Source organism: Chamaea fasciata, unplaced genomic scaffold, assembly GCF_029207755.1.
Source record: "Chamaea fasciata isolate MVZ Bird 193981 ecotype frontalis unplaced genomic scaffold, bChaFas1.0.hap1 SCAF_4, whole genome shotgun sequence".
Classification (NCBI taxonomy): domain Eukaryota; kingdom Metazoa; phylum Chordata; class Aves; order Passeriformes; family Sylviidae; genus Chamaea; species Chamaea fasciata.
Window position 1 is genome coordinate 77652993 of NW_027094089.1, and position 17887 is coordinate 77670879.

The window sequence follows — 17887 nt, forward strand, 5'->3', positions numbered from 1 at the left end:
CGTTTTGGGAGCCTTACACACGGCATAAGGTGGGTGAGGGTGGCAGGGTCAGGGGGAAGCAGAGTTCTGGGTCTGCTCCAGCCCTGCCCCACTTCCATCGCTTCCCCCGTGCTCCCAGCCCGGCAGCAGCTGCACAAGCTCTCACCCCCCTCGGGCACTGCCTCCTCCCTGCCACTGACACTGTGAGAAGAGACCCAGCGGCTTCCTTGGGGCTTTTTCTGTGCATGTTGAGACACAGAGCTGCCCTTGCATGTGACAGCTGGCACAGCACTGGGAGAACAGCTTCCCTTCCCTTCCCTTCCCTTCCCTTCCCTTCCCTTCCCTTCCCTTCCCTTCCCTTCCCTTCCCTTCCCTTCCCTTCCCTTCCCTTCCCTTCCCTTCCCTTCCCTTCCCTTCCCTTCCCTTCCCTTCCCTTCCCTTCCCTTCCCTTCCCTTCCCTTCCCTTCCCTTCCCTTCCCTTCCCTTCCCTTCCCTTCCCTTCCCTTCCCTTCCCTTCCCTCCTTGGCAAGATGGGATCAGAGCCCACCCCCCTGCTTGGCCACCAACCTGAACCCCCAACAACCCCCGAGGTCTGGTGCTGAACGAATTCCCTATTTTAGTTCCGTGTCATTGCTGCTTTTGATGCCTTAAGTTTTAGCTTTCATGTTTTTCAGATTCTGTGCTGCCCAGGAGTGTCATTCTGAACCTCATATTAGGAGTTAGTCAGCTCTCTTCACAGAGTAGGTAGATAAAACAAATCCTTTTCCTGCTGAAGACCGAGGACAACTTTCAGGCCCAAAAGCACAAACAACGGTGGCTGAAGGGAGAAACAAGAAGGATGAGACCCCAATATGCAAATAGACCAAAACTTTAAAAAGTGTGAGACCTTGTGACCAGTGGTCCATTTTGTGACCACCCACCTTTTGGGGCCACCTTGGCTGTCGCCCTGGCCAGGCTCTTGTCCTGCCTAAGGTGTACCCTTCAAAGGCCTTTCAATAAACATCTGCTTTATTCTCCAGCTCTGTCCAGTCTCTGTTTCAGGTCAGCCTTCCCAAGGCAACACTTTGAGCAATCCCATGACAGCACCTTTGGGTGTCCCTGCCCTCTCCTCCTCCTCTTCTGTAGGATTTGTGCCCCAGCCTCGGGGCAGGTGACATCTCACAATGCTCAGAACCCCCAGCCACCTCCTGCCCCTGAGCTGCGAGCAAGGCCACATGTCCTCCAACATTTCCAGTGCCCTCTTCATCCTCTGCCATCATCACGAGCCATCCATGGAATCCCAAAGATGTCTTTTTGCCATGAAAAGGGCTGATTTACAGCTTCTCTTATCAAAGCAAAAATTTTTTTGCCCTCTCATACATCTTTGCTTTTACCAGCAGTGTTTTATTTACTGTTTTGTCTCACAGTTGCGCAACATCCTGAGCAGAGTACCCATTTCTCTGTAACTTGTTAGATTTTCCTTCTGGGGTTAAGGCGGCTTTGACACATATTACTGTACTTTTTACTTCCTTTTTCACTTTGCTGTTAAAAATGAGCCTCAGCCCCAGCTCATGGGGTGTAAATGCACACACAGAGCATCCCTGGCACTGCTGGACTCTGTTCATCAGACCTCAATAACTAAAACCAGCCTCCAGAGAGTGACCTAAATATGAGCCCACCCCATCCAACACAAAAATAAAAAGCTAAAATCTTGTCAGAGACGTTTTGATAAACATCATGACCAAAAATAAGCTGGATCCATCAGGGCAGTGCCTGGTTCATGCTGCCAGTTAAGTCAGGGCAGAGGAGCTGCAGCCTTTGGGGTGATAAACTCTGAGAATTTGATCTACAGCAGTGACCAAAAAACCTGACTTAGATTTGGTTATGTAAAGGCATGAGAACAAAACAATAGAGAGAAAATGTAGTAATGTCATTGCCTCAGAGGGGAAGACCTGGTTCTGGTTCCTGCTTCCAGCTCTGTTCCCCTCTCTTAGGTCACACCAACCCCACCAGGGCCTGTGTTTGCTCTGGGCTACCCAGAGGTGCCACCATGAGGTTAAAGGGAGGGGGATGAGGAAGCTCCTTGGAGGTCAGGTACCTCCATGGCCACCACGAGGTTGAGCTCAAATCAAGATAATAATTTTTTATACCATTTTGCTCAAGTTTCCTTCTACTCCCACTCTTTTTCCCCCTGAATTCAGACAAGAAAATGAGAAGTCCAAGCAAGCAGCAAAGGCAGGATGAATTACAATGATGTGAACGAGTGCCATAAGGATTTGTGAGAAGAAACCACTCTCTTAACTCATCTCCCATTTTCCCAGGGGCCCAACAGAGCTGTGAAAAGGGAAAATCTTGGTGAGGCTTCAGCTCATGGAAGGTCATGGCTTTTACCACCCACAATGTCCCGCTTTGCCTCTCCAGTGGTACTCCCACAAGTCCCAAGGGAAAAAACTTATTTTAAAGAATTTAACCCACCATTTAAAAGAATTTAAGGTCTTGTTCTGGCTGACTTGTTTCCCTCATTTGCTGTCAGATCACCAGTCCTGTGACAAGTGCCATTATCTGGAACACATCCACAGTCACAGGACACTGGATATTTAAGGGCAGGGTAACTCCCTGCGGTCACACAAACGTCTGAACAGCTCCAGAGAAAGTTCCCAGGACACCTCGGTGAAACAGAAGCTGAAACTCAGAGAGCTGTGAGGTTCTGTTTGAACGAGATGATTCTTATTTAAGTGAATCAACACAAACCATCAAAGCCCACAGCCCAGTCTGTTCCTGCTGCTTAACAGCCTAAAAATCCTAAAGCAGCACCATCCCAAACCCAAAAAGAACAGCAGCACTGCCCACGTTGGTGTCATGCTGCTTCTTGAGTTCCTTCACCCAAAATTTCTCCCTCTGGGCTCATCTGCCCCAGCCCAAGAGTCTCTAATGGTACTTCAAAACCCTGATGAGATCTGGTTCAAATCATCACTGTGCTCTGCTGTAGATCCCAGCTCTGCAGCGAGGACACATCTTGCCTTCAAGCACAAGAGGGTTTTGGCTGTTTTTTTCAAAGAAAGTATGAATAAAACCACAAAAAAAAAGTTATATGGAGAAAGCAGAATGAAGGGTTTTGTGGAAGGAAACCATCAGCTCCACTGAGAAACAACAAATACTGGGATATATGTGTCTGCAAAAGGATAAATGCACGTTATCCAATATATCTGCAAATGGGATATTTATTGAAGAAACACGAAGTGTTTCTGGTCTAGGGACCGGGTCTAGTGGGAGGTGAACTGGCAGGAGGTTGGAACTCGATGGCCTTTAAGGTTCCTTCTGACCCAAACCATTCTGGGATTCTAGAGGCTGTAAAGATCTGGAGCTCCACTTTTTCCTCAGACAGCCACAAATTTGGTTTTCCCTCAATCAAGGGTCTTGATCTGGAGGGAAAGCAGGGCCTGAGAAATGCCTCAGCAGGAAGCAATCCTGGGGCAAGCTGCGCTCAGCCACCTCCACCAGAGCAGCCTCAGCACAGCAAACCCATGGAGACAGGCAGGGAGAGGAGCTTTGGAGCGTCCTGCAGGGATCCAGCAGTGCCCTGTGACTGCATGGGAGCAGTGAGGGGAGCAGGAGGGCTCCTCCCCACGGGAAGGCAGCTCACAGTGAGGCACAGATGGATCTGATAAGCACAGAGCCCCCCTGTGCCCCCCCTCCAGGGCTGCTCACAGGCGGGGAGCAGCAGCAACCTCGCTCACAACGGAAGTGTCAGAAGTGTCGGCCTTGGGGTGTGTGAAAGTCTGATCCTCCTGACAGTTTGGGGTTTTTTTTTGGTCACGAGATGAGGAGGCAAAGCTGTAACTTCTTCCAGCTTCAGGCTGGGTGACAATGTATCCTGGTAAGGGAAGGGTGGTCTGAAGTGGGGCTTCTACATCACTCTGATTTAAAAAAAAATAGGGATTAATTAGTGCAAAGGGCTGAGAACATGAGATGACGAAAGCTACAACCACCATGGGCAGAGAATACGAGGGAGTGAATTACTTATCACCAAGTGACCACTGAGATCATCACCCCACAGATCCATTCCTGATGAATCCCACAAGCTGACACTCTCATTTCAGAATAAAAGCACTGGGTTCCACACCAACAAGGTCTGTGGGAAGGAAGTTCCTTGTTTCAGCATCTGGTGTCCACCCATGGATTTAATCCACAACAGCTCTGAACATCAACAAGCCCTAAAATGGAACAACTCAGGAGAACCCAAACACTTCTGCAAGACCTGAACCATCATCCACAGTGAAAATGAGTCTGGAGACAGGAAATTCACTCTCACATCTGTTAAGGTGAAATTCAGGGCTGTCACAGCACAAAAACAGAGAGAGATACATGCAAGTAAACAGAATAGTTGAACTATAAGAAATAATTTCTTTGGGAGGTGGAGTGGTAGGTGGAGAGCCTCTAATTACTCTCAAGGCAGGAAATACACCCATCGCATTGCCTAGGTAATATTACAAATATATACTCATAATGAAGAAATAATGTTAATGCAATAATGTTACTGTAATTATCCATATTGTAATTATTCTGGTGGCAGCCTGGAAGCTTCAATCAGTGCTGGCATTTGGGCTCTGTGCCACAGCTGGCAGCAGAGCCATCCCCCACCCGGCCTGGAATTAGGACAGGCAAAGCAGCTTTAATCCTTCCAAGCTTGACCTCGAGCTCAGCCCTCCCAGGGGGGTAATTCAGCCACCAAGTGGAGGTTTTGGGGGCTGCATCCCATTTATCTGGTCCTACACAGCTCTGCTGTGACCCCACCTGCAGTGCTGTGTCCAGTGCTGGTGTTCCCAACATCAGAAGGACATGGTGCTGCTGGAATGAGTCCAGAGGAGGCCAAGCTGTTAAGGGGCTGCAGCATCTCCCCTGTGGAGACAGGCTGGGAGAGCTGGGACGCTTCTGCCTGGAGAAGGTTCTGGATGAAGAGACTTTCCAGTGTCTGAAGGGACTACAAGGAAGCTGGAGAGGGAATGTGCCAGGACAAGGGGGATTGGGTTCACACTGAAAGATGGGAAATTTCCATATACAGAAGAAATTCTACCCTGGCAAAGGGTCCAGAGAAGCTGTGGCTGCCCCACCTCTGGGAGTGTCCAAGGCCAGGTTGGATGGGGCTTGCAGCAACCTGGGATAGTGGAAGATGTCCCTGCCCATGGGAGGGGATGGAATGGAAAGAGTTTTAAGGTCCCTTCCAACCCAAACATCCTGGGATTCTGGAACACGGGTTCTTTTCAGGTCCAGGGTGCTCAGTGCTGACATTTCAGCCATCCCTCACCCCAGATTCTGCTGAACACAGCTGGATTTTGGGGACTTTTCCAAGAACTAACAAAGTCCACAGGAGCCAGCCCAGTCTTGCTGGAGGCCCAGCAGGCTCTCTGTCCCCCAGCACAGACCCTGGGAGTGCTGCTGGGGGTGGGAGGTGACAGTTTCTCACTGCTACATCAAGCACTGCTGATCTGTAACGGGCCCTGCACAGAGCTGAGCTTACTGCCAGAAAAGCCTGGTTTAGACAAGCAGTTTATCAAGTCTGAGGTGCTAAAGCTCTTCTTCGTATCAGCCTGAGGCCTCAGGATGTCTTCCAAATGTCTCCACACCATCCTTATATTTTCTTTTCCAGATCTTCATCTCAAGATATTTATATATGCAAAGAAGTTCAATTTTTATCAATTTTTATAAACAGTAAGCCTGGAGGAGACTGAAGTTCTAATTTAGACCATTACATACTCTAATGGAAGAGTCTGTCACCACAGCCACCCACACCTCAGCAGTCACACAGAGCAGCAGGTTCTGCAAAGGGCAACAGCATCTCTTCTGAGAACGAAAATCGACTGTGTTCTTAATAATTCTTTCTCACGTGTTTTTCTGATTAAAAAAAAAAACCCAAAACGAACTCACATGTAACACTGGAAGAGGAAATATCCAAAGTGCTGCACTGCCAGCTTCACATTGATAAAGGTGTTTAAAATTTACATCTAATTTTTAATTTATAGGGTCAGAAAATGAACATGCCAGCTCCCTCAAGGAAGTTGCCCAAAGTCCCTGCAGATCTTGCTGATTGTCCCTTGCCCACAGGATGCCTTTGCAGTAAACACAGATGTAAATGAAGCTCTTACAGTAATTGAGTTTGCATTTGCATCCCCGCAGTGTCACCCCGTCACCACACCCATGTCTGTAATACAGTTCTACTCAGATATTAACAGGGTTTTACACAGATTAGTTCTATTACAATAATGTTCCTTACTGTGGATAAAAAACTAAGCAAACACACTGAGCACCAGCTGGATGAAGCTTTGATCAAATCTTTTTTAGGTTTCATTTTTGGTAGAATAGCTGAAAAACTGTCTGAAAAACTGAACACATCAAGTTCTTACCAGTTACACACATTTTACACCCAAGTGTTTGCTGCCTGTGCCATCTACTGGTGCAAAGGACTCCTCAACTCGCTCTCTTTCCTGCTCCTATAGCCCAGCTGAACACAGGAGCTGCTAAAAGCCAAACGCGGCATTAGAAGATCCCAAGAATACCTTAAAATTCCAGTATTTTGGCTTGGACACCCAGCCCCAGCCTAAAACGCCTCAGGAAAGACCACAAGGCCAGCTGAGCACATGTGGGACCAAACCCAGCTCCCTGCTCACCTCAGAGCAGGTGAGAACAATCTGTTCCTCCTGTCCTTGGCTCCCTGCCTGGGAACTGACTTCACTTTGTTCCAAAGGTACAGAAAGTGTTCCAGCCCATGTGGAAGCGGGTCCAGCATTCCTGGCTGGAGGTGCAGCCACTGCATAAATGCACTGAGCTGGAGAAAACAATTCCTGGGTTTTATTTTGCATAAAATCACTTCAATGCTACAAGTAGGTGCTTCTTGCTCTCCACAACCAACACATCTCCAAGTCCTTCCACTCAAGGCTACCAAAAGAACCCATCCTCGTTTTAGCCCCAGCCAATCCAGAGGAGCAGGAAAACACCCCTTTTCCAAGGACACAAAGGCTGGAGGAAAGACTACCCAGTGCAGCTGTTTCTCCCAGTAACATCTGTGAGTGAAGGGAACCTGGCTCACAGTGACAGGAATTGGAGCTTTCTACAGCGTTTTATTTCACCTTACAATTCAATTTACTGAAATACTCTGCTACACACCCTATTTTAGAGCCAAAGCTCCGGTTTTGGGACACATCCTTGGGGGAGGACCTGTGTTAGCTCCTGTGCTAAAATTCCTGTGTTCTCTTTTTTCCTGCAGTTTCCTGAACAATGACAGAACAGCAATTCCTACAGGCACCTCTCCCTCCCCACTGTTCTCTGTGCAGAAATCTTGTTTTCCTTCCAGCTGCACAATCCCAGGCACTTTCCAGGAAAGCCATGAGGGTTCAGCAACACTTCAGCTCTGAGCCCCAGCACTTTCAGGGGAGGACTCTCCTGTCTGAGCTTCCAGCAAAGCTCAGGGTCAGAGTTGAGGGTTCATTAACCTCTGTACAGCCTCTCATTAACACCCACCAGCACCCTGGGACAGGCAAACCTTCAATCACAGCCTCATCACCAGCAATTTTGAAATGAATTGTAAATACACCCTGCCCTTGCAGTGAACACCCCCGGAGCTGCCCCTGGGGGATCCTGTTTGGAGAGAGCTGTCTGTTCTTCCCTCTGTTCCTCGAGCTTTTCTGGCACCACAAAGCATTTCCACAGCAGCAGGAAGAGGAAATTCAGCTTCACAAGCTCAAAAAGAAGTAAGAGGGTAAGAGAAGAGCAATGCACACTGCCCACAAAGCATCACCCCCCTCACCTCTGGGCACCAAACACAACACAAACACCAAAGTTTAGAGAAACATTTATTATAGGGTTGCAGAATTTATGCCAATATAAAGTCCCTTAATAAAACTCTCGAGTTTATCAACTGCAGGACACTAACTCTTCATTCTCTGTAGACTGCAGCTTTCCAGAAAAAGGGAACAATGCTCTGACTGCAGCAGTAATGCTACTTGCTCATAAAAAGTTGATCTAAAAAGTTTTATATAAGCCCAAGTAGTTTAAGTTTACAACTACAGTCACGTTCACAAGTGAGCTATACCAGAACAGATCCTGGAAATAGGAAGTTACAGGATAAACCAAGTCATAACCAAAAATACTGACAAGCTTTAAGAGCAACTCTATCAGAATCTTAACAACTAAATGCCACAAAACCAAACTAAGGGAGAAGAACTCAACATAAGCTCAGGGAAGGTTCCAAATATACATACGAATTCAATACAGTAATTGCACAAAAAGAAACAGGGTAGTGTTAAAGGTTTCTGATCACTGAGCTTGGATTTTACATGCTGCACACATGGTCGTTAAAATAAACCTTTAATGAGCCGCATCAGGAAGGTTTTTGAGCCAAGATACGGAGTGCAGAGCTATTCTACAGAACTACACAAGATGTGCAAACCACAGATTATTAATATTAATCATTCTGTGAAAGTTAAGGTGAACATAACTGGTTCCAGCCAAGGAACTGGTTAACATTTTTATATATATATATTTTTCTGCCATTCCCAGATTACACTAAATCAAACACATTCAACAGATAAACTGGTATTAGCCTTCTAAAAAAACCTTACTCAAATTTAAGTTTTACATGAGACAACTAAAAAGTTATACCAAGGATCAACAAAAGCTGAAATGGTGACTTTGTCTTCTGAAATACAAGCAATACACAGAAAATGCATAAGGCTTTTGATTATCACTGCACGGTTTAATTGCAGAAGTCGATGTCTAATGCTGACTTCTCCAAGAAGGTGTGACCTGGTCACCTCCCATCTGTCACCTTTCACTGCTGACAGATCCTTGTCTCAACCACGAAAGAGTTTTCAAAATGTCTGATTGAGTGACAGTTCTCCGCTGCCCGTTTCTGCACACCTGGGGACGAGAGAGGACAAGAGGCTGAGTGAAGGGATCCGCAGCCCACAGCAAGCATTGCCACGACTCCATCATTCAGTGCACTGTGTTTCTCCAGCCAGGAATTGCCACCAGAGCCTCCTGTGGGGTTGTTTTCCATCCCAAATTCCCCACCCAGTGTGCATTTGCACAGCACTTCACCTTGGGAGGATTTACCGCAGTCTGGCTCTTCCTAACACTATTAAAGTGATTTTCTCTATTTTGGGACCTGCCAGCACTGGGTCTGACCTAGGCAGTTTGCCTGTTTCAGCTGTGGTTCAGTAAGAGACAGGAACACAGCAGTCCTACCGACCATCAAAGAGCTGTTCTCCTCAATCACTTCCATTTGCAGTAATTCAGAAGGATTTAGTTTGTTTAATAAGCAGAGAATTGCTCAGATCAAGCAAGAGAAGCACCAGCTCTTAACCCAACCGATGCAGGGCACTGCTTTGGTTTATAAGCACCTAAAGTCCAAGCTGTCCTTCAATTCCAAGGCATCAGAATGGAGGTGAAGTTTCCAGAGCCCACCTAAGGGCATGACCTGGGTTTCTCCCGTACCTCCAAGTTACAACTCCAAAGAATTGACACACCTGAGGTCAGTTTCATCTAACAGATGAACACACAAACTCCACAAAGCTGAGAGCCCAGGCAGCACTAACTAAATGAAAATAAATGAAAAGACTTTTCCAGAGAAGTTCCAGAAGTTTATCCATTGCAGTCTCACTTCTGTAGCACAGCTTGTACACTGTGTGCTAGAAATGAGATAGGGAAGGCAAGGCAAGACTTGCCCCTGTACAATTTTCTCAATTTGATCGTATTTCCCACCCTCTCCCCTCCACAGGCGAACAAGGAGTTACAGCACAGCGGCTGTACCAGGAAACATTTTCCATTTACCAGAATCCTTTTGTGCAAGTTCTCTGCAGGAATCTTTGCAGCGAAGATGTCAACAACATGTTAGAGCAGGATGATTTCAGGGAACATCATAAACACTCTTCACAGGGCTGTCTATAGACACAGCAGCTGTCAATTTAGCCTTGCTCCCAAAATCATTCTCACAGCAGCTCAGTCACATGCCTCTGCCTCCCATGAGGGCAGCATTTAGTGTTCCTTCATGTGCCCTACACTGAACCCCTCTGCTGCTCCCACAGAGGGAGCCTTGCTTCCATCCACAACAGGATGTTGTGTGCAGCAAGCAGCAGATGTGGCTCCCGATGCTGCAACTGCGCTGAGGAAACTCTTGCCTAAGAGCTTGGCAGCCAAACCAGAGCACAGAGTCCTGACAAACCAAACATTTGCATTCTGAAAGGCTCTAACTGACAAAGGGTTAGCTCACTCTGTTTGGTGGGAGCAGCAAATATAAAATGCTTTGAGCTACAGAGAAACAAAATTCACAGCATCACATTTCTGCCCCCCAGGCCTTGTCCCAGTAGATCAGAGCACAGACACCTCAGCTTAGTCCCTGCCAGGGGGTTGTAGGAGCACACAGGGAATAAAGAAGCAGAGCTCAGCAGTTCCTCTGAAGTGTCCTTCCTCTTTCAGAGAGGAAGTATGGGATGTCCGGAGCTCACTGTTCAATTACTTTTTTTCCAGAGCAAGTAAAGCAGAAGAAAATGTTTTTATTTGGTGCTCCTTTAACCCAGTTTTAGATAGGACAAGGACTGAATAAGCTGCACCTACAGAGACTCACATTATCTGATGGATTATATGAATTTTGAGGTCAAACTAACTTATAACTTCAATCATAAACTGGAACAGAAACAGACTTAAATTTGGCTTGGGCACGTAACCCGTAATTGTGTAACTGAAACCTTCTCAGCATATTCAAATGACACTTCACATCCAGACATGAAGGGAGGGGAAATACCCAGCACGGCCAGGAGTAGCCTCAGCTTCTGCTGAACACCCAGATTCCGCAGATTAAAAAATCCCCAGGTTTAAGTATTTACCCCTTCCCTAGTTAAACAATGCATTTGCCGTTTCCTGAGGGAAGCTTACCCATGATTTGGTCTCTGCGCTGAAGCCTGAAGGTCTCTTTGCCCACACAGAGCTGGTAGATGAAGATGCCCAGATCAGACACATTATCGATCTCCTCTGTTACCACCATCTCCTCACGCACCAGGTACGTCTGCGGCAGGTAAGAGCCAGTCTGGAAGAGAGAAAGCCTGAAGGTATAGACTGCTGCTAACTAGGGACAAACCACTACACTTCACTCTTTGCTTTGGAAGGGATTCAAGCAGCAGAGTTCAACTTTCCTGATTTTTAATACCAAGATACTCTGAGCTCAACCAGTCGCATACCAGGGAAGTTAAAAACTGGCAGAGGCCATTTCAAAAAGCTGCAGTTACGCCCAAACAAAGCACATTTAACCTCAACCCTGCAAGCCTCACGTGAAGGAAACATAAATAGAACCTGGTCAGGTTTACCTGTACACAAAGTTTGCAGCTAAAAGAGAAACAAAATATTGTGAAAGACACCAGGTTTGAGGCAATGTATTTCTGATATAACAAAGGCAAGGCAATCTACAAAAGGCATCGTCAGATGCTCCCAGCACTACCCAAACAGCTTCCTAACCTCTAACTCCTAACACCAGGGGCAGGGACATACACTTAAAGCATGTCTTCATGGAGAAAAAAAAAAAAGAATGCAACAAGTTGAACTAGACCAGTGGCCTCTAGAACCGGGTGTAAGAGAGCCAATGATTTTTTTTAAAAAGTCCACCTGACGCATGATAGCCAAGTATTGCATTTAACTGGGATGCAGCAGCAAGCTCTATCAACTTGACCCATAAATCATCTTGGAAAAACACCAGTTTTAGCCACTGAAGAGTCAAATGCTTGTGATGATCTCATAACTGCAGTGCCAATAACTGGGGAACAAGTTCACATTGTTCTTTTCAGCAAAACCCTCACGGGGCGAGGGAGCTTGCCGGGAGTAACTCTCAGGTTTAGGCTTTCAATGATATTTGGAGCTTTATCAAATTCCTTTCTAACAGCTAAATTTAACCTTATCTGCTGGTTGCTCTCAGCTCTCATAAAGCCAGGTATTAATAAGAGCATTAGGCATGAATCTACTCAACATAATATACACTGACAGCTGGCCTTAACTTCAGCGCAGTGACTGAGCCAGGGGATTATGGACTTTGATGGAGGGAGGACTGTTCTAGCAAAGGCCTGGAGTTCAAGAGCAGCACCCAGCACTCTTGGCAAAAGGCAGTCTGTCAGCAGAGCCCAGCAGCAAAGCTCCCACATACCGCCAGCTTAGCAAACAGATCCATCAGGTTCCTTGGAGGCATGACTATGGAAGTGTTCAGCGGGATCACGTAGCAGTTCCCCAGCTGCAGGTCGAGATACGCCGTCAAGAGCTGTTTTAAAAACCAGTTTTCAGTTAGTCAGGGGGCCTTTGATTAGGAGAACACAATTCCACCAGGAGCAAGGCAAGCTAAGAAAACTGGAGATAACTAACAGCTACTACAAAAGTGATGCATTCAGGAACTGCCCAGTGTAAGAACTGAACTGTTACCACTTTGGCAAATCAACTGGATACACCAATAGTTTAAAAAACTTTCCTACATAAGAGAAAGCTGAATATAAAAGCAGCTTCTGCCATAATTGTAAAGGAGTACAGTTTGTACTAACACAGAGCAAGTATTTGGGAGTACGGTCTCGTAACTGAAAAGGTCTAATTAAGCAAAGTGCAAACAAAAGGTATCCAACTGCTGATAAACAATGATTCCCTTTAAATAGTTTTTCAGGAAAAGTGTTACTACCTACAAGAATCTCATCAGCATTGCCACTGACTGCAAGAACTGCAGCATCAAGAATTATCTGTTTGTTCTATCTGCATTGCCAAGGCTGGATTTACAACCAACCTCCGAGAGCTTTTACAGCTGACTGAGGATAGATGTTAACGCTATCAACACAACTTTGATAAAAGTCAAATGAAAGCCACACTCTCCTCTTTGCCTTAGAGAAACTTCATGCAACTACCACAGCACTGCCAGGCTGTAGGTTGAAGTGATTTTCCAATGCCCTTCTCCAAGGCCCACACCTGTTTGCAATTCTACATTTTGCTGTGACATGGTGCTGAGACCTCAGACCACTAAATCACATTTATGATGTTCTCCATTTACATGGGATTCCTGATCCACCAGCAAGTGGCACTTGCAGGTATCCCACATGCAACAATAAAGTTGCACAGCAATGAGATGCATTTTCCTGGGAAACAACTCAGAGTTCCTACCCACAGTGAGTGTACCACCCGTGCAGAGTTAATCCCACTGTTGCGGAGTTCACAAGGTCAGCTCTGCCACGCTTAAGCCCGAGGAGCAGCCTGCGCTGCTGACAGGGAGCTGTAAAGCCCCGGAGGCAGCCCCGGAGGAGCGGGGCCATGGCCCCACACTGACCCTGTCGAAGTCGTGCACGATGGCGGCGGGGTCGCTGTCGGAGAACTTGGGCACGGGCACATCGATGATGGCGATGTTGTCGTCCTCGCGGATGTCGGCCTCCTCGGCGATGGGAAGGAAGTACGGCTCCACCGCGCGCTCCCGGCCCTCGTTCTCAAAGTAGCACATCTCCCCACGGTACACCTTGTGCTGGGACACGAGCAAGGGAGGGCACAAATCAGCCTTAGCATTGCACTTCTGTCTGCTGAGACAGGTCTGTCACACCCAAAGGACACGCAGTTGTCACGTCCCCATCATCCTTCTTTCCCCTTCATCTTTCCAGTCTAGTGATAATCCATTAATACTTTTTTTAACCAATGCTGTTTAAATAAAAAAGAACTCTCAGATTACCTTTGGCATGAAGTACTTGTAGATGCAGGCTCCACCCACAACAACCCCTGCCAAGATGAAGGCCAGGCCCAGCAGAGTCAAGAGACATCTTCCAGATGAGTTTTCACCCCTGTGTGTGGCAACTTCTGGGTCCTTTAAATAAAGAAGGGGAGAACTGAGAATGGGCAGCTGCTCTGAATTTAAACTCAGTTGTTATCAACTGTTTCACTTTGATCCACCATGTCCTATTTCTTCTAGGTGTGGGAATTACAAGTCAGCATCATAAAATAAAATGCTCACATGAAATGTTACTGCAGCAGATTAAGATCAGTTTTCAAACAGCACCAGGAGTATTTTCGGAGTCAGAGGATGTGTTCTAGGCAAACCCTTGTCCAGAAACTATTTGAGAAGCACAAAACTCAAATAACTGTCACAAAAGATCTTGTGCTGCAGCCACACTGTAGTACAAAAAGTAGGATTTGTAGATCAAGGTCATTAAATGTACACAGTGTCTTCAGGCCTCTTCCCCTCCTCCTCTCAATATCATGTGCATTAACATCACTTTTCCTCCCAAACCTGGATTAAAAGAAGAAGCCAAGATGCAACTTTGTCTCTTGGCTGGGGAACAGACAACTGACACCAGTCACCAGGTTTTGGAACTTCTAATATGCACAAGCAAAGTCCATTCTGAAAGAAAACGACTCCTCAGCTTAAACACAGCTTCCAATTACGCCAAATAAAAACAAGTCCCAGTGGCACATCCTACCCTGCAGCCTCAAAATAACCTTTCTCCTACCCAATCCCAGGAAGTTTTGTTTCTAACAGCCTAAAACTTCTCTCTTGGCTCAGCAGCTTGTTTTCCACCACCCAATGTTCCCTCAAAGAAAGATGACTGCACCCAAAGGAAACTACTCTCAGGTGGTGGTGAGTTGTGCAACCCTCACTGCAAAAGCAGGGGTGGTGTCTGAAAGGAAAGTTTAACCTTCCAGAGTTCCTGCAGCACCTTCCCAGACTTCCAGCTGCAAGCCAAATGATGAGAGCAGCAAAAGTGCTGTCAAATACCAAACAATCCGAAAAGAGATTCCCTACTGGAATCACACACTGGGCTTGAGTCTTTAAAAGGAAAAAACAAAACACAAAAACAACCACCAAACCCAAAATGTTTAGATAACCCCTATATTTGGTCAAAAATGTCCCTTTAATGATTCCTGACTCCAGGATTTAATAGCTTGCTTTCAAGATCTGCCCTTTGTCCCAGTCAGGAAGGAAGAAAATTGGATTTCACAGTAAAAGATCTTTTCCTTTGAGGTGTTCCCAGAATCAGTGGCTGGGCAGGGCACAGCAGCTTCCACGGCCTTTCTTTATTTGGGTCCTGCAGAACACAACACATTTAGTGACCTATGCCCCCAGCAAGCACCAGCATTATCACCAGGGCTGCAATATTTCCATGCTCAGCAAGATGCAGCAGCATAAAAGTCAAAGCCATCAGTTATGCAAGTGCTGAAACAAACCCCAAGCTGTTTTGTGAAAGTCAATACTCCCACATTCCACACGCGCATCCTCCAAACACAAAAATGTTGGTTCAGCAGGACACAAGCTGCTACAATTGGCATGTGAAGCATTTGTTAGAAAAGAAACAAACAACGAAAAATAAAGCCAAGCCCTGGTTCCAAGTCAGAATGATGCCACATCTCTATGGCACTGTGTGAACATCACCCTTCAGGGTTAAGCAGCTGTAAGATGGAGATTAATCCTGTTCTCTCTGCCGTTCTCCCACCTTCACCTCCACCTCGGAGCACCTTACTCATCCAGCCTGTCCCTACTTGAACACACCAGTCTGCACCAGTTCTGGCACTGCAGCCATCCCAGTGCAAGGGTGATGTCGACATCTAATTAGCTACACTTGCACTACACCTATTTCAAACAAAGCAAAGGCACTGGAGCATATTAAGCAGCAATGTGGGCTGCTGAACCTGAGAGAGAAGGGTTGACAGAGCTGCTAAGAGAACACAAGAGAATATTTTGCTCGAGCAGGTTACAAAACCTCTGCACAAAAGTAACAGGTAAAAGTCGGCAAAAACCTACAGAGAGAATGCAGTTCTAAGTGGTAACAAGCAAAGCAACTGAGGGATAAGAGACAAGAAGAAAAATCACTTGTTCTAACGCTGCTGACAGCCCCAAAGAACCTCCAGGGTGAATATTCTGCAAGCTCAAGTGTTTTGGGCAGATACTCCAGGGGACTTTTATTGTGCTGTTTCAGCCAACATTAACCTTTAAGCTTGTTTGCTCTGTACAAATATTCCAGCTAAAGAAGACATTAACAACCACTCCAACAAGTTTGTCTTGGAGTAAAATTATGAACTTGATGTTTACAGGCAACTCCAAGCCCTGAAGTCAGAGTGAAGAGCTGTTAAAATCCCATATACCTGTGTGCAAACACATAGAATATTCCAAATTGAGAGGAGCAGCTCTCATGAGAACAGAAAAAGGGGTGTGTTTATTAGAACTACTTCAGTCAGAGCTTTCACAGTACAAGGCTAGTAAATATATGTATAACCACTCGCCTCAGGAGTAGCTGAGGAGTTCATCCTACAAGAAAATGGCCAAGCTAATGACATCTTCAAATTTTAAATCCTTTATCCACCTTGTTTTCCTACTTTCTCTCCTTTTGATCCTGTAATTGAATGCTACTGTATTAAATGTGCACACATCAAACTGACATCTCAAATGAGTGCACTGAGCAAGAAAATCACTCTGTATCCCTTCGCCTTCCAAAGGAAGGCTATTTCAGGTGAAGCTGCGTAGGCTGGGAGGGAAGCTGCTTTCCTGATTAAAGCTTAGAAGGAAAAAAAAAAAAAACAAACCCAAAAAAACCCCAAACAAACAAACCCCCCCCCCCCCCCACACTGGAGTCCAACACCATAAGCTTTGTTGTTTTTAAAATTTTCTAACTCTCAGATTGCAAATAAACTCAGCCCATGCCATCTTCCCCGTCTAGAGCCACTGATGTATGTACCTACAGGCTGAGCCTCTCCATCTGCTTAACACGCAAAACACCTTCAAAACAATTTTCCCACAAACTGGGAAAAGTTCCACTCAAGCCGGCGACGCGCAGCTCTCTGGGAAGGAAAAGCCAACCACAGGGTGCTCGACCGGATTTCTATTTAAAACCCTTTATGGCAGGTTTCTTAATTTAAGCGCAACACCGACGCCTCACCGCAGCTGCCGGGAGGCTCGGAGCGCCGCCGGGAGCGGAGGACGAGCCTCAGCCCGCTTTGTTTGCCTGCAAGGCGCCGGCCGAGCGCTGCCAGCGCCGGGGGGAGCTCTCCCTGCGCTTCCCCGGCCGGCCCAGGGCCGAGCTGGGAGCTTTAAAGCGCCGTCAGGAAACGCGGCGCTGGCACGGGCCCAGCTCGACATAAACACCCGGTGCCGGCGCTGGGCCGGGGGTGTCACGGGACACCGCACCGCGACAGGGTTGCGGAAAGGGACAGCACGGCGGCACCGGGGCCCCGCGGCACGTCCCGGCTGAGGAGAGCCGTTCCCTCAGCCCCGGGCAGGGCGCGGCCGCCACACGAGCGAGAGCCCCGCGGCCGCCGCCGCCGCCTCCCCCGGCCGCCAGAAAATGGCGGCGGCTCCGTCTCCTCGCGCCCCCCCTCACACCGCCCCGCTCCTCCCGCCGCCGCCGCCGGCCGGGACACCCCTGTGCCCGCACCTTGTCGGCCACCAGCGCCTCGGCCGCCTCCTTTTTGGGCTCATCCTTGAGGGCGAAGGGCGAGTTGAAGGCGATCTTCACCATGGCGGCGGCGCTGCTGCCGCGTCCCGGAGCGGCAGCGGGGACAGCGCGGAGGGCGGGGCGGGGTCTGCGGTGGCCACGCCCCCAGCCCCGCCCGCGGGCCCTGCCGGGAGCGCCCCCTGGCGGCGGCGCCCTCACACGGCTCCATCGCCCCGCAGCTCGCCTCAGGCGCCGGGAGCGGGTGCCCACATGGAGCGACGGGATTAGAGGGGCTGGAAAAGGCCTGCGGGACCATCGAGTCCAGCCTGTGGCCGGTCCCCACCTTGTCACTAGCCCACAGCACTGAGTGCTACCTCCAGTCCTTCCTTGGACACCCCCAGGGACGGGGAGTCCACCACCTCCCTGGGCAGCTCCTTCCTAGGCCTCACCACCCTTTCCATGAAGAAATTCCTCCTGCTGTTCAACCTGAACCCATCCTGGCACAGCTTGAGGCC

At 47.8% G+C, this 17887-nt stretch overlaps 1 protein-coding gene across 1 annotated transcript; it reads right to left on the bottom strand.

Moving 5' to 3' along the window:
• Positions 1-7792: 7792 nt before the first annotated feature.
• Positions 7793-17503, bottom strand: ITM2A (integral membrane protein 2A). The gene is made up of 6 exons (XM_066182161.1): positions 17373-17503; positions 13682-13813; positions 13292-13480; positions 12140-12250; positions 10885-11035; positions 7793-8871 (listed from the first exon to the last, which is right to left on the bottom strand). Exons 1-6 carry the CDS (start codon positions 17454-17456, stop codon positions 8783-8785), a joined length of 756 nt encoding a protein of 251 aa, XP_066038258.1. The 5' UTR covers positions 17457-17503; the 3' UTR covers positions 7793-8782.
• Positions 17504-17887: the final 384 nt, after the last annotated feature.